The 17,333-nt window shown below is 51.0% G+C and overlaps 1 protein-coding gene across 1 annotated transcript in view; it reads right to left on the bottom strand.

Annotated features, from left to right (window-relative positions):
* Positions 1-3,538, bottom strand: part of GALNT17 (polypeptide N-acetylgalactosaminyltransferase 17) — a 389,162-nt gene extending 385,624 nt beyond the window's left edge. Inside the window, exon 1 of the mRNA XM_075528539.1 lies at positions 3,301-3,538. Coding sequence (XP_075384654.1) covers positions 3,301-3,538 — 238 coding nt within the window. The remainder of the gene's footprint in view (positions 1-3,300) is intronic.
* Between the last annotated feature and the right edge of the window lie 13,795 nt (positions 3,539-17,333).

Here is a 17,333-nt window from a genome sequence, read left to right as displayed (position 1 = left end):
CCATGAGGGGTGCTGGTGAGTTTGAATGCCCGACCTTTCAGTCAGCAGTCCAATGCCTAACACACAGCACCACCAGGGAGCTTTGAAATAATAATAATAATAAACAGATTGGGGGCAAGAGTATGCAAAAGGGGAGCTGCTTTCCCTTAAAAAAAAGATTTTAAAAAACCTTAGGAGACACAGACCTGCTAGGGGATGCCAACAATTTCCTATAAAAATGGTATTCAGAGATAATAGAATTTTTCTAGGAACTTTTTGAAGCCCCCTCATATATGCAGAAGAGCTCTGGGTCCCATTTCGTGAGACCCAACGAGCTGCTCACCACAAAGTTGGCAGTTCAAACCCACCAGCTGCTCCTCAGAAGACAGGTGAGGCTGCCTACTCTTATAAAGACTCAAAGTCTCAGAAACCCAGCGGGGCAGTTCTCCTTTGTCCTGCGGGTCACTATGAGTCAGGATTAACTCTGCAGCAATGGGTTTTTTAAAGTCCGTGCATGCATTAGGACCTTGCTTGCCTCCAGAGGATGAAAGGATCCCCCTATGCCTGTAATGGGGGAGGGGAAGAATCTAGTGATCCTTGCCCTTTCTCACCAAGATTCTCTGGCTACATTTGCAGCAGAGAGCTGTGCCAAGTTATAAAGAACTCTGGGCACAGTGTATTAGCCATTGGCTGATAACCACTCCCCAGCCCCCGGAGAAAGGTCCGACTCTGTTCCTATAATGATTTACAGTCTACCAGAGGGCATTTGGAAGTGAATTACTGCAGATGTAGTCAGGCCAAACTTGAACATCTTATCATTTGACCCGCTTTTGATTTGTTCTATTTCCTGCTTTCATTTCTTTCTTTTTGTTTTATTTTTCATTTTTATTTATTTTTTAATTTTTTTATTAGGGGCTCATACAACTCTTATCATAATCCATACATACATCACTTGTGTCAAGCACATTTGCACATTCATTGCCCTCCTTGCTTCCTTTTCTACTGGGGTTTACCTCGGTTTTATTTTGCCATTATTGGTGGTGGTTTACTGTTTTATGTTTTGTGTGTCTTCCTGAATATGAAACCCAGGATAGGTAAATCTACAGAGACCGTCACTGGATTAGCCATTTCTTAAGGGCGTGGCAGCGGAGCTTGGGGGGCAATGAAGGGCTAGCAATGATTACAAGAATAAAAGGTCCTAAAATTGATTGGAGTGATGATGGCACAGCTCTTTAAGGTGATTGAACTACTAAATTGAAGGATGTGAGCTGGGTGGTGGGGGGTTGCCTCCTTCTGCACCTTTGTTTCCAGCTCCTCAGGAGACTTCACTCCCAAGGGCTACTATATTCAAGGGCTGGCAGCTTCCAGATACAGGTACCATCCAATGCAAGCTCCAGACTGCAGACACTCACCCAATGGCACCCAGTGATCCCAGCATCCTTTCTGGGTGCACTCAAACATCTGACCACCTCCCACCAGAAATTACCCAGCAGGAATGGCCAAGAGCTGGCAGAGACCTGCTCCCACGCTGTGGTGAAAATCCACAGAACCCAGCCCAGGCAGAAAGCGGTGCATGCGTGCAGCTCTGTGTACTAATTTTTTCATCAAACTTAATGCTGCTGTTGGTTACCAGAGCGTCCACTCTGACTCGTGGCCACTATAATTAGAAGACCATGGGTTGAAGCCTGAGCCCAGTGGTCAACAGCATGGTTCAGCACACATGGGCCATATGGTCAACCAGACTGGGAGATCTGACTCTCTGTGAAACACCCCACACCTCGTTCGTTCATTTCTACCCTTGGAAAGGAGGAGCCCTGGTGGCGTGCGTGTGTAGTGTGTACGCAATAGGCTGCGAACTGCAAGGTCGGCAGTTCGAGATCACCAGCTGCTCTGGAGGAGAAAGACAACGCTTTCTACTCCCATAGTTACAGTCTGGGACACCGTGGGGCAGCTCTAACCTGTGCTATAGGATCACTATGAGTCAGAATCGATTTGATGGCAGTGAGTTTTGGGGGTTTAGGAATCTTCAGAACGCCGATGGTTACACTTTCATTTGGCAATCGGAAATGGTGGCAGTTCTAACCCACATTGGCAATCCGGCCCCAGAGAGACAACAGACTAAACCACCCAGTAGGACAGTTCACTGCGAGGAAACAGAATCACTGACCTGGAGCAGCCACAGCCAGGCGGGTGGAACAGAATCTACCTGGATGGAAACGCACAAGGTGACACAATACACCAGGTGCAGCTCCACAGTGCCTGGCATGCAGCAAAAATTCTACTCGTGCGTATCACCAGTTTATGGTTCCGAGAGGGAGCCCTGGTGGTGTCAGGGTTATGGGACTGAACGGCAAGGTCAGTCGCTAGAAACCACCAGCTGTTCCTCCTCCATAGAAACTGAGGTTTTCTGTTTCCACACAGTTACAGGCTCAGAAACCAGAGGCAGTTTACACTGCACGATGGGGTCACTTTGAGTCGGCACCTACTTGCTGGCAGTGTGGTTTATGTGGTCACAGGTCCAGGAACAGCACTGTGAGGTTTGAGTCAGGAAGGAGGCAGCCTGTCCCCAAAGGGCTGTCTCTGCCTCAGGGAACTACCACATGGACCTGGGTGAGCTGCTTGTTCTTGGTGTCCCTGGACCAAGTGTGACAAAGGCATGAGGAAAAAAGCTTCCCTCTTCTCCTAACTCACGCCAACGACAGAATGTTAGATGTGGCGAATTCTCCCAATGGACACCCATGGGATGCCCCACCTCGCTTTGCCACCACTCTATAAAAGCCCTCCCAACAATCTGGAGCAGCTCCTGGCTGGCGTGCTGGGGGAGTTTGGCTTTTTTTAATAGCAGTTTCCCACCACTAAGTGGAGGTGGGAAAGGCGCACTGGTCATTAGCGACGACATGAGACTTCGACCCTATTCACTCAACTGCCTACCCAAGTACATGAGCTGCCCAACCCTTCTGCAGACTTTGAACCCCTTGGACCCACTCAGCCCACTTCCCCGTCCATCTCCTAACACCGTGCAACAGCGCTCGGAGGCGGCTATCTCCTCCCTCAGGCTCCGCCCGCGGTCCCATCCGATTGCTGCTGCGGTTGCGATGGCGCGGGCCGGGCAGGAGCCAAAGGTACTGACGCGCTTCCAGCCGACAAGCAAACTTGCTTAAGGGGCGAGCCGGTGAGCGACAAGGGAGAGCGCACTGAGCCCCCGGAGGTGCCGGCGCTGCCGCAAGGTCCCTTCCCGCGTCCCACCGGTGCCTGGGCACCACGAGCGAGCTCAGGACTACGGGCTAAGCGGTGCCCCAGCCAGTCGGCGCGCACGCTTACCATTCAGCTGCCGGTACACGATGTCCTCCAGCAGGGAGAGGCGCTTCAAGACAGCATCCTGGATGGGGCTGGCGCTGTGCGCGCTGAGGTTGGCCGCCTCAGCGCGCGGCCGGATCTCGTGGAAGGCGTCTCCGCTGCGCACCGCGATGGGCCGGCACTTGGCCAGGAAGATTACGAAGCCGGCCACGGCGATCAAGTTCAACACCAGCAGCACTTTGACTCTTCTCAGTGAAGCCATCAAACACGCCCGGCCGGCCCTCTCCCCGGACCCGGGCCCCTCGGGCTCCTGCGAGGTGCGGGGCAGCTGGGGGCTGGCGAAGAGAACGAGCGACCGCCCTGGGGCCGGTGCGTGACCCGCGGATACCGCTGGGAAGACTGGGCAGGCGGGTGGGCGGGATCGCTCACGTGGGCTTCCCTAGTCAGCAGAACTCCCTAAATGCCTGCTCCGTCCCAGCGGGTGAGGCTCCTTCTAAGGTGCCTAGGCTTCTCCGTTAAGGCCAGAGTCCAGGATCTCTCCCTTACCTGGCGCGGGGCTCGCCTCCTGGCCGCCGAGCGGAGCTCCGAGCGCAGCGGAGCCAGAGGCCCGCGGGGGCTGCCCCGGCGCTGCTGCGGGCGCGGTGCGCAGGTGCCCGGTTAGGACACGCCGCCGGCTCTCAGGGGACCGTGGGCGCCTCGACCAGCACCGTGGCCCTCCGGCGGCTTTCGCTGCGCGCAGCTGAAGCTCTTCAGTGGAGAACCGGCTTGGCCGGGCATGCGTCTTTGTTCGGCTCACCGACCGGCTCTATCACGCCGGGCCGAGGGAAAGCCCGCGCTGGGCGCTCGCACCCTCGCGTCTCCGCAGTCACGCTCAAGTCTCGATTTACTCTCCAAAGTGAGGGCAGCAGCAGAGGGCGGGCGGAGGGGGTAGAGCCAGACGTCCTCTCCGCCCCTCGCGCCCGGGGACAACCCCACCCCGCCGCCAAACTCACCAGCGCGCCCGGCGCCGCCGGCTCCGGACACGTTCCAAGTCCCAGCCCCACGCGGCGAGTCTGCGGGGCCTGCCGAGCACAGTGGCCTGGCCCCGCGCTGGCGCGTCCGGAGGCCGGCCGGAAGGAGTCGGACCTCAAAAGTCACAGCAGTTCTCTGGCCCCCTCCACCAACGTCGCGGGGTGCGCGCCAGGAAGGGATGCGCGCCGGCGCACCCTGCGATCGCCAGCACGGACCGTGCAGCTCATCCCGCGCCCCACGGAGTCACCCTCCCGAGCTCGGAATCGGCGAACGCCGTGATGCCGCCGCTGCGGCACCCAAAACCCGCACGGCCCACTGAGAGCGGAGGGGATGCGCAGGTGGCGGCGGAGGGCGGGGCACGGCCCGAGGGGACCGGCTGCAGCGCCGGCTCCTCCCCCGCCGCCCGTGGCTACCCCTCTCCCCACGCCGCCGCCGTCGCCGCCGCCGCCCGCAGGCTGCCGGGCGCACACCTCCCCTGCGCGCCGGCTCGTGCGCGCGCACCCGGAAAGGGTGGGGGCGGCTGGAGAGCGGGGGCCTGGAGGGCTAGGGGCGGTCACGGCATAGTGGCTGCGGCGGGGATGGAGGGTCCCTTAGGTTCCCCGCACCCCCGGAGCGGGCGGGCGGGTGCGTTCCATCCCGGTGGGTGAAGAAGGCATCCTTTTCGGCGAGCTTGCCGCTTCGCTTTGCGTGGTGGCCGTGAATGGCTAGAGGGAAAATCTGGCCTGGAGACGCGGATTCTGTGACTTTCGGAGCTACTAGGAGCAGCGGCGAGATAGGTGGGTTTTCTCCGGGCAGAAACATCGCCGGTCCTACACCCTGTTTATGGGCTTCTCTAAGCACGTGATGAAGAAAGGGGGCATTGACTGCTCGCTCTCGGAGACCCCTTTTTGTTGCGCAAGCCCAACAGCTCGAGAGCCTCGAATTTAGTCTTCCCTCCTTGATCCATTTAGTGCCTTGGGCCTAAAAAAACGAAACCAGGCCAACTAATAAAAATCAGGCAGCGAAGCCCAACGAATCTGATCGTGTACAACTCACCATTTGCCCGATATTAAAGTTTTGCTTTTCCCTGATGTGGGTTGTTGGTGATTTTTGCTAGTTATTTTCCGTCGGAATGTTTAATATAGAAAAACACATGAAAACATTTCTTGTTGGGATGGCTGTCATCCTGTGCTGTGACCTTGATTCTAACTCATGGGGAGCCGAAGTGGCAGGTAGAACGGCCCTGTGGAGTTTGGCCGGCTTGCGTTTACAGGCACAGGCAGACGGGTTCAAAGGAGCTAGGTTTTCCTAAGCATCCTACTCTGCCGGAGCTCAACGGAATCCACAGGGTATTTGCATTGCAGAATCAAATTAGCTCCGCCACGTCCCAGGTTATAATCGGAGCAAACGTAAAAATACCCATGGGCAAATCTCTTCTGCCAAACCTAGATATATAGACATGTGCGTATACTGGTCTCTGCTTACCACGCCTGTCCAGCAGGCCTATCTACCCACGTCTATCCATTTGTAGATCGCCGTTCCTGAAGCACTGTGACTACAACGGTTTGGGCCTCTGCTGTCTCTAATTCTTACCCTCTTCCTAGGGCTCTCACCTGCCCTGACTGTACATTGCCTTCCCCTTCACCTGAGGAGCCTTGGTGGGTAGCGGTTTATCATGGGGCTGCCAATGCGAGTCAGCCATTCAAACCTACCAGCCCCACTCAGGCTCCCAGAGAGAGTTGCGGTCTCAGAAGTGCACAAGGGCAGCTCTACCCTGTCCCTATGATAGTGCCCGTAGGGGTCAGCGTCAACTCCAGATGGCAGTGATTTGAGTTCTTTGGTCACCCAAGCTTTCCCTCTGGCCATTCATTTACCTGCCTTTCCCCACCCCACCCCTGTGGGGGTGGGGACCCTCATAGAGACCTGATCTACAACAGAAGGAAACATCTCATCCTGCACCTTCCTCACAGCTGTGCTCTTGTTAGAGCCTGTGGCTGCAGCCTCCACGTCCACCCGTCTTGTGGCGGGTCAGCTTCCTCTCTGCCACTCATTACTCACACATGAAGGCCTTTTCCAGGGACTGGTTTCTCCTGAGGAACGGGGGGGGGGGGGGGGGGGGCGGTATTGTGGGAACTCATTGGGTTGCTAAACCACAGGTCAGCAATTTGAAACCACCAGCCTCCATGGGAGGAAGATGGGGATTTCTTCTTCTCCCCTAAACACTGAGAGTCTCAGAAAGCCACAGGGGCAGTTCTACTCTGTCCTACTGGGTCACTGTGAGTCCGAATGGGCTCGATGGCAGTGAGTTTGGAGGGTAGGTCTATTTTACCAAAAAGAAATTTTTTTATGATGCTTAACTTTTTGACTTAATGTTTAACTTTTTTTTTAATGTTTGACTTTTTGAGAAACTCTTTTTTTAAATCAGTTTTATTGTGGTGTGATTCACATTGAATTGAAGGTCGCTATTTTAACTATGCATTTTGATATATTTGAACAAACATCTTCGTTGATGTAAAACGAACCCCTTTTCAGATAGAGATTTTTCCACCAGTCCTCCCACCTTAAAGTCTCTTACCTCTCTTGAGTCAACCCCTCCTAGACATTGCCCCACTCCTGCCAAGCTAGAGGGTCAGGTGAGGACATTACAGAGAAGGCAGTGTCCTGTAGACGTTTCCCCGGGGTCTTGGACCTATCTGTGAGCAGGTGCACCTTCTCTAAGCCCACGGGTGGCGCTCACTAGCTCTCATTAATTCATGCTACGTTCCAGAACCCTTGGTAGCAGGCTCACCGCTCTATACATCAGAACATCGATAACTTGGAGGCATGAAGAATATTGCCCAGAGGTCACCTAACAGGTAGAAGACTCAACCTGGCCACCAAATTCAGAGGGTGAGGTAGTTTATTGTGCCTACCTGGCCTATAAACACATATGGGGTTAATTGAAGGGCAGGGGGATAAATGGCTCGGTGAGCCTCACCTTTCTAGTTCTCGGATCTTTTGTTTTCTGATGGCCAGACCAAGATGCAGCTGCTTTAGCCAGTTCCCTGCATCAGCTGGCAAGGCTCACTTCCTGTAAGACATCCCTGAGGAGAAGCCACATGGACCTACCCTGATACAGCCCTGGGTGCTGGAGCAGCCGTGTGGAGACCCCTACCAGCGCTGAGATGTTTACACGTTCACTGACTCGGCTTTCCTCCTGCAGTTGGCATGGAAGAGGACTTTGTGGATTGGTGTTAGACATATGGGTTAATGTTGGACTTGGGCAGCACTGGGTTGGGATGTTTTCTTAATGCGCACTTAACCTTTATATAAAACTCTCTCGTTTACATAAGTTTCTGTGGATTTGGTTCTTTAAAGTAACCACACTAACATGGAGTCATGCATCTATTGGTTGCCTGCTGGCTTGCTTGCTCACACTGATTGACTGCCTGATTGAAAGATTCTGTCTTATTCCAGAGAGAAACTTGACAAAGAAGTAAAACGATGGGAGCCCCTTCACAAGTCTGTGTTGTTTTCTCTTTTTTTCAGTTGTTTGATGCTAGCTCTGGTTTCTGAAAAGCATCAACGTTGGTTTCAATGTTCATGTTCCTCCTCTGATAGCCACTTGGACCAGTGTTTAGATCTGAGGGTTAAGGACTCTGGAGGATTTTCAGCTCTGTGACCCCTTGTTTGATGCCCTTTGATCTGTGGGGTATCACACTGTGCAGAGGTGCCCAGCCCACTGCAGGGAACTGTGACAGTGTCCCAGGAAACCCCTTGTATATAGCTTCTCCTCCTCTTCCTCCCCCTCCTCCTCCCTTCTTCCCTCCTCCCCCTCCCCTTCCTCCTCCCCTTCCTCTTCCCTCTCCTCCTCCCTCTCTTCCTTCCTCCTCCTCCTCTTCCTCACCCCCCTCTTCCTCATCCCCTTCTTCCTCCCTCCTTCCCCTCTTCTTCATCCCCCTCCCCTCTTCTTGCCCCCCTCTTCCTCTCAGTCCTCCTCCTCCTTTTCTACATCCTCTTCCAAATCCTCCTCACTTTCTCTTCTCCCCCTTCCTTCCAATAAGGTTTTATGATGTGGATCTTTGAAAAAAGATCACCAGGCCTTTCTTCCTGCACCCTAACCTGGAGGGTCCCCTGAGTGGCCCTGCTGGCATGTGAAGTGTCAGGGTCATGGCTTCCAGCATCACAGCAACACACAAGCCACCGACGGAAGAAGGGTGAGATGGGGTGGAAGATTAGAAGTATCCACATGGAAATCAAGGCACCTAGGAACAAGTAGTTAACCTAATTCTAGTTCCCTAATTTGAGAAATCTCTCAAGTGTCTCTGCTTCAAATTGAATAATTTTCCAATTTCCTCAAAGTAATTTCTTCAACTACTGATTTTTATAGGCTGGAGCGTGTGAAAAGCCCGCCACTGTATGTCTTTTTAATTAGATCCTTTACACGATCATTAAAATCTCTCTTTGCATCATGACTATTCTTCAACTTAGCTGCGATGTGCTCCTGGCTGGAAGGGAGCTGACCATCTGGAAGTCATAAACTACCTTAACCTTAAACGCAAACAATCAGGTAGAGGGGACCACAAATTAGACCTCCTCACTATGGCTCTCACGGGTGGGTGCCAGAGCATCGTGCCTCATTCTGTCTCCTCCCAAAGCTGCAGGATCCCACAGTGGGAGCAGGGCTTTTGAAAGTCAAATAGATCTACCTCTTCCTCCTTTGCGGAACCAGTCCTGCCTGCACCTCCCGCTCTCATGCCGCACCCCTGGGCCCCCACACCTCCTCTATTCCAGAAGGAAATTCCACGGCTGCTCTCAGCAACTTCTCCCAAAATGTGCTCATTGTTTTGGATCAATCTGCAGGGTGCAGGGGGTGGGGGGGTTAGGGGAGTCAGGGGTGGTGCTGGGAATGAATACTGGAAAGAACCTTGGAAAGTCTGGAAGCAGAGAATGGGGAACACCCTGGCTAATTCCCAGGATCCCTCAAGAGAAGGGTGGGCCCTGAGCCCAAGTGGAGGGAAGCTTTGACAGGGAGCCCAAGGATTCCTACAACTGGGTCAGTTTGTAATGCCCCAGGGCAGTGGGGTCAAAGGTTCAACGAGGGCTGTGAGCAGTGCCCGGTTGGCGAAGAAGGGAACCGAACCAACCAGCCTATTTTAATTATGCCGATGGTGGCTTTTCCTTCCATTGATTTAGTTTGGGTTTTGCTTTTGTATTTCCAAACCACTTTATGGGGAGTTAATCTAGACATCAGATCATTCCAGAGTTCACTCGCATCGAGCAGTATTGTACCCTTGCTACCACAATCGTTTTCAAAACATGCTCTTCCTTCTTTAACTCCTTGATATCAGCACCCCTGGATCCCCAGCTTACCCCCCAGGGCACCCTATTCTACTTGCTGTCTCTAGGTTCATCAATCCTCAGTTTCATATGCGGGTAAAGGAGATCCCACAACAGATCACTGGTCCAGTAGGCGCAATTGTACGGTTGAGATACACAAAGATTATAGTCAAGTCAGAGAGCATGAGAGATAGAATAAAAAATTGAAGTAATGGAGTCAGACACAATTCATGGTAGCATTCTTACCTCATTCCCTCTTGGTGGTCCTCATGGGGAGAGCCCCCACTTTATTGCTAACCAAGGGTTGTAACTCCTTAGAGGGTCTTGATTACAGGTAACCACATCACAGGAAAGGGCAGTACAATCAGCATACAAGCAATAGGAGGGGGATATACAATGGGCATAAGTGTAACAGGAAGAGGATGAGCTGGGGTGTACACATGATAGGAAGGGGTGGCACTAGAGGAATACATGTGACAAGAATGGTGGACCTAGATTCATGATGGTGGCCTAACCTTGGTCACCCGTGGGTGGGCTTGACCTCTCTAGGGTCTCTTCCAAGGAAACAGTCAACTACTATCCTTATCAGAAGGGAGTGGGTCCTACTTGTGGGATAAACAGTGGTGACTGCTTGCTCTAGATGGCTGATAGCTCGTAGGGAGAGTAACCCCTGATCTACTTCTATTGACCTCCAAGTGTATAGTCACTCACCACGTGTAGCAAGCAGCTATGTTTGGGATATATTTGGAGGGGACAATTTGGGAGAAATCCTTCTGTTTACCACATTCAGATGCTGAAAACATTATACCTGAAATTCAAGAGGGTTATCCTAATGACAAAACACATCGGCGATCAACCCCAATATTAACAAAACAGAAAATGTTGAAAACTAGATCAGGCCCAACGTGTATAGGAGGGGACTGTTTGTGCCACGTCCGAACTAGGCAGCCCTGTTGGGACTAAGCGGAAGCAAGTCCAGGCCCTGCAGGAGCTTCCCTACACATCCCAAAGGTCAGCAGCAGATACCACCAGATAAGATAACCAGAGAAACCAGATGTTCTGTATTTGAAGAAAGCCACAAGGAGTCAACAAGCAATTCTTGGAGTTTCCAGAACCATATGGTAATTGCCATAATTGCCACACATTGCTCACCACGCCTTTACAAACCCACACTCCCAACTGCTAAGCACGATGTCCCTGACCTGTTAGCCTAGGCCACGGAACCTCATCCGGGAGCGCTCCCTAATAAAGCTATTTCTGTTTCTGCTTTCCCTTGTCCTGTCAGTTATGTCTGTCTGTCTCCCTGTACCTCAGTTTCACCTTTACATTTGGTGCCCGAAGCCCAGGGGAGGTAGAGATGTGGGCTCCGTGCTGTCCTGGCGCTGCTTCAGCTGGGACATAGCCCACTTTTACTCTCCTCTAACCTCCAGAGCCTTTCTGAATGAGTGACTTCTGGTCAGTGTCTCTCTTTGTATGTTGGTTCTGTCTCGTTAGTCTTGTTTGTCACTCTGGGCACCGAGGACCAGCAAACTCATATGGGAACTTAGGGCCTGTGGAAGGCCAACTAGCTGAAAGCCCTGAAAAGCAAGTGCGCTAGGACACTGAACACGGCGCCGCTGCAGGGGTTTATTCTGCAACCCTAGTACCAAGAGGAGCTGGAAAGAACCGCCTTTTCCCGAAAGGTGTGCGAGGATAAGGCAAGTTTCTCATGTCCATCTTTTCTCTGTGTCTGTCTTGTCTCTTGTGGTCTCCTGCCTTTTGTCTCTGTGCTCACCTCCTGGCAGTCCTGTTGAAAACAGGACTTCTAGCACTAGGCTGAGCAGTCACTGCACCTTCTGCCTGGACTGGACCGCAGAGGGTGTGTCTGAGCCTTTTCTACCTGTTTGTGTGTTTTGTGTTTGCGTCTCTGCGGTGCTTTCTCTAAAATGTTCTGCTTCCCCTTCCTCTCACCCTAAACAAAGGCCTGACCAACCTCCATTTTTACGGCCCCCCTCCTGCTCCTCACTTCCATTGTGTCTCTCTCAGATCCGAGGTCCCTGTCTACTGGACAAAAGCCGCAGGCCTACGCCAGGAAACCTTCCTGTTCCAGGGAGTCCAGGAGTCTCCCCTGGGTCCCTAACTCTGACATGGACACCTCTCAGGGTTCCCGGGCCACCTCCTTGTCGGGTGTGAACAGGGACCAGGGGACACCCTTCTCCTCTGTCTGTACCCCCTGCAGTTTGAGACACAATGGGAAGTCTTCTATCCCAACCCTCTAAGGACAGTCCTTTGGGGTGCCTACTGCCAACCTTACTGAATTGGGTTTGGCTCCCGATCGCCGCCCTAAATGTCTGGTCTTTTTCTGTAACCTAGTTTGGACTCAATACCGATTGGACAATGAGTCGGCTAGCCAGAAAATAGCACTTTCAATTTTAACATTCTCCGCAACCTCAACAATTTTTGACAACAAACTCACAAATAATCAGAAGTCCTATATGTTCAGGTCTTTTTCTTTCTTTGCTCCCGTCCCTCTCTACTACCTGTCACCCCACTCAAGGTCTCTTAGCCAAACACTCTTAATCAGGTCCCTGACAGTACTCCCCTTCCATCTTTCTCCAGACCCCCTGACTCCTTGTCTGAGCCCCAGTAAGGCCTCCTCCATATTCTGGGTACCCCTCACCATCACCTCCCTCTGCTACCCCATCAACTCCTAAAGGCTGAGACGACTGCACCCCCAAACACCCATCCCCGGAGGCAGACTCCTCAGACTCCCTGGAGTCTCTCTCTTTCCTTCCTGGTCCCACCCTGCTCAGTCTCCTCTGAGCCAACACCGCAGCCTCTGACAGACCTCTCCCAGGTACAGAAGTAGTGCACAAATCCAGGCTTGCCAGAAGCCCAAGCCTTGGTCGATGCCCTGAGACCGGCAGGAGGGAGGGGTCAAAAAGCTCAGGGAAGTAACAATTTTAATCGCCTGCCGCACTTCTTTTTTCAATATCCTCTGAAATCTTGACAATTTTTGCCAGTAAATTCACAAATAGTCTGAGATTCTGTACGTACAGGCCGCCTTTTCTCTGCGCTCCCCTTCCCAAGTCATCTTGACTAAAGAAAATTCCTCCTCTTCTCCTTCTGCATCCCCCAGGGTGCCTACTTTTTCAGACCTGCCTGAACACCTTGTCTCCCCTCCTACTCACCTCTCTCCCTATTCTTGCCACCCAGAGCCCCCAAGCTCCGTGTCCTCTTCTCCTGATCTACCCGCCTTGCTGGAGGGGCCCGAGTCTGTACTCGCTGCACCAGTTAGCAAGCACACAGGATCAAAGAACAGCCCCCCACCCCTTCTCCTTTGAACGCTCCAGAAAGTGGCCGGGACTGAGAGAGTGGTCTGGTTCATGTTCCCTTCGCTCTCGGTCTTTTATCTCAGATTGAAAAGCGTTTAGGCTCCTTTTCAGCGATCCCACCACCTGTATTAAGGAGTTTCGATATTTACCTCAAGCTTATGATTTGTCCTGGCGTGATAGTTTTGTCATCCTTTCCTCTACCCTAACTGCAGGTAAGAAGGAACGCGTTTTTCTCGTTGCTCAGCAGCAACCCCAACCAGGTTCATTTAACCCACCCTGACCTAGGCAGTTCCCAGTTATCAAATTGACAATCAAGCAGTTAGGGACAGATATGCCTGCCATAATAAAATGCTTCAGTATGTCCTGGCTTGGCTTCAGGCCATTTTTCATATAGAAGTCAATTTTCATAAACTTTAAAAAAATCACTAAAAAGTCTGACAAAAGTCCAGCTACCTTTTAAAGCCACTTAACTAATGCTTTAACCCAAAAGGCCCTCAAATTCCAGTCCAAGATTTAGTGAATATAGCATTTAAGGTTTTTAACAGTGGGGAGAAGCAGGCAGCGTCAGCCTGTGATGCCTGGTTCTGGCAGAAGGTAAATTTTCAATCCCAAACCTTAGCAGCAGCCCTGCGACCAGCAATCCCCGAGGCCCCAGAGGGCAGCGTGGGGCAAGGGTGTATGGAAACAAAGACCACCACCTGGTGCCTGCTTCAGGTGAGGGAAAGAAGAGCACTGGTCACAGAGTACCCCAGGTCTAAAGATCCAACCAAACCCTGCCCAGCTTTCGGTCAAAGTGGACACTGGAAGTCCGACTGTCCTTGGAAAAGTGACAGGCCCTTTGCGTCTCCACATGGAGGGAATGTCCTTCCAACTCCTGACCCACCACTGGCCCTGCTGGGATTGGCCAAAGTCTGAAGAAGCCCTCACTGAGCCTTGGGTATTGCTCAAGGTATTGGGTGAGTAAAAGGTGTACTAGCCCTTTATTCATTCTTTTCTTATAATCCTCTCATGTCCGGTCCCTCTGTTGAAAAGAAACATTTTAAATTAGTTAAAAACCTCCTTACCCCTTACTTCTGGTCTCACAGCATCTCTGCTCCTTCTCCTTCTTTCACCGACCTGGAGGAACTGGCCCTACAGACCCCGTTGCTTCCCGATGTTAACCCATCATACAACGCCTCCTTTCTAACGACCTCATTACTGCTACACACTCTCCCTGCAACACTCCAATCTCACCAGGAAGAAACCAAATGGTACTGATCGCTTGGTCCAGGGTCTGCGCCCCATTAATGAAGCTGCAATCCCCAAACACCCGGTAGTTCCCGACCCCTGTACTCTTTTGTCCCACATTCCCCCTTCCACTATACCTTAGTCAGCATCCCCCTTAACCCAGCTTGTCAGCATTCGTTTGCCTTTACCTGCAGCGCATCTAAAGCAGACACAGCCCAACTCCCTTAACTTCTCTCTCGCTCCCAAGACACACTTATCGCATTCGCTGCTTTTCGTTTCAGCCTGTGCCCCAGCACCAACACTCAGAGTTTAAATAAACACTAAGTCACAAAGAACCTCCAACCACTGACTTTACATTAGATCCCCAATTTCTCCCTCATAGCTAGACCATTAAAGTTCCTGCAGTGGTCGTAGCAGCCTTTATGCGATGCAGCAGCAGCCACTCCCAGCAGACCTTTAACCCTTTGCTGACACTTAGTTCATACACTTTTCATTTCAGTGAATGTTTAAGTCTAGATGGGAACAGTAAGTTTCAGAAGGTCAGAGTAAGTTGAAACTAATCAGAAAAAAAGGTTGGATACCTTATTATAGAATGTCCAGCTGTGCCAGAATGTGAAGAAATTTGAAAGTTATGGAAAGCTGTTTGCTGAGAAGTTGATGAGAAAGAAGTGAATGTGTTCATGGTAAGAAAGATTACAGTGTGAGAAACGTGAAGGACATCAAGTTGATAGTTTCCCAGGAACACGGGAAGCGACAGAGCAGACATGGTTGCCTGCAGCCTAACTAATTCAAATCAGCCTCTCCCATCCCCTCTTTGTCACTGCCCAATGCCCAACCACAGCTAATCTGTTACTTCACAAACCAGGAGGATGACTTTTCTCTGCATGGAGTTTGCAGACTGTTAATCCCACTCACACTCATTGGTGCAAACTCGCTCACTTGCGTTCATGCGTCCACATGCCACATCTGCACACTCACCCATTGGGGCACAGCATAGCCCAAACACAAAACTAACAACTCCAGCTGGTCATAAACTCCACCTCTATGTCTCTCACCTCGCAGCAACAATGGACATCTCTGGCACTGGTAACCCTTCAAAACCAGCCTGTCATGACCTGGATCATGCGTCTCTTAAGACCTCTGATAATAATCTGTGTACTATTGCTTTTAGCTCGGTGTGTGTTTAAATTTTTGCAGGAATGAATGATAAATATCTCCAACATGACCTTCAATCAGCTTCTTCTCCACTCTTAGAGTCTACTGCTGACCAAGCTGGCCCCGAACCTTCCAGCTCTTAATCGCCCCCTTCTTCACCCTATCACAGCAGGAAGTAGTTGAGACGGGCCATGTTGCCCATTACCACTATGAAGAAGTTTGGACTGTTTGGGCCGGGTCCAAACTAGGCAGCCCTGTTGGGACTAAGCTGAAGCAGGTCCGGGTCCTGCAGGAGCTTCCCTGCACATCCCAAAGGTCAGCAGTAGCCGGCGCCAGATAAGATAACCAGGTTTGAAGAAAGCCACAAGGAGTCCACAAATAACTCTCGGAGTTTCCAACAGCCATATGGTAATTGCCATAACTGCCATACATTCCTCACCACGCCTTTAAAAACCCATGGCCACAGCTGCTGAGCACAACTTCCCTGACCTGTTGGCCTTGGTCACGGAATCTCGTCCGGGAGCTCCCCCTAATAAAGCTATTTCTGTTTCTGCTTTCCCTTGTCCTGTCAGTTATGTCTGTCCGTCTCCCTGTACCTCAGTTTCACCTTTACAGGGACATCTAGGGACAAGATTTTAACCTTTCAAGTCAGGTTTATCGCTTTGATCTCCTACAGTCACCTCTCCAATGTTCTGTTTGGTAACCGCTTTCCTCCCAGCCCTCTACTATGGATACAGGGAAATCACTGGAGGCTTATTTCCTGTGTAGATCTCACAGACGGATCTTGGGCTCCCACTACCACCCACAGCCTTCTGCAATCCAGAATCTCACAATTAGGCTCTGATACTACTCCCTCCTTTAGGCTTTGGATTACATGATTTGCAATCCACCCGTCACTGATGTTGGTGTGCTTCTTCCATGTGGACTTAGTTAACATCTCAGACCACTGCTTGCTTGGGAACAAATCTTGAAGACCCCAGGGTTTATTTTGTCTGATCGCTGGGCACCATCTAATTTCTTCACCACACTTTGCTGTACACCCCTATCTTCCGTGTTCCCTTCCTACAGGCTAGCATCTACCAGGACCAAGCTACCAGAACTAATTGTTCTTAAATTGGAGCTAGGATTTAGTGCGAGCCCAAACCCCATTCCTGGATCTATATTTTGGTGGGTTTGTTTTTGTTTGTGTTTTTGTTGTTCTTCTTGTTTTATCTGCCCTTTGCTCCCTTTACAGACCTCCCTGTTAGTTTATGGGAGAGAGTCTTATGGATCGCCTTTGGAGCATAAAGATCGTCTGTTGATATTGGCATTGATTAGCCCCTGGTACTAATTAAAAAAAACACTTTTGAGAGAGGGATTATGGGCCCATTTAGGCTAACCATATATCTCAATACCTGAATTATTCAGGTTTTTCCTTTAAAAAATAGAACCACCCCCTGGAAAGTGTTTTCCCAAATGAATGAATTGGTCACTGATTTGACTTCTTGATCCATCCTAAATGACAGAAACAGCATTGTTACCATATACAGATACATTATACATTGCTACCATATACAGATACATTATACATTGTTACCATATACAGATGTATTCTTCATTGACTGTTTACAAGGCAACATAGCAGGTCACTAGCCAAATGTTGAGCCCCATGGTCCAAAGCACAGCACAAAGTCTGCCACTTATTTGCTGTGTGGTTTTTGCCCAGGAGCGTCACCTCTCTGGTCTTCAGCATCACTATTTATAATAGTCCATTAGCAACTGGCTGCTGAGCTTATTTGGAGAGAGAAGCGAATACAGGTTGAAAACAAAACAAAAACATGCCACCAAACCTGGCACCAAACCAAACCAAACTCACTGCCATGAAGTTCATTTCGACTCAGCAACCCACATCTTCCTTCCATGGAGCAGCTAGTGGTTTCGAACTGCAGACCAGGCAGTTAGCAGCCCAACTCCCAACCCACTATGCCAGGACAGCTCAAACCAGACACAGAGTAACCATTTCACAAGGAGGCTTCAGAAAGAGCATGAAAAATGGACAGAAGAGTTCTGAAT

Source organism: Tenrec ecaudatus, chromosome 12 (genome assembly GCF_050624435.1).
Source record: "Tenrec ecaudatus isolate mTenEca1 chromosome 12, mTenEca1.hap1, whole genome shotgun sequence".
NCBI lineage: Eukaryota > Metazoa > Chordata > Mammalia > Afrosoricida > Tenrecidae > Tenrec > Tenrec ecaudatus.
This window is presented reverse-complemented; position numbering and strand designations above follow the sequence as displayed.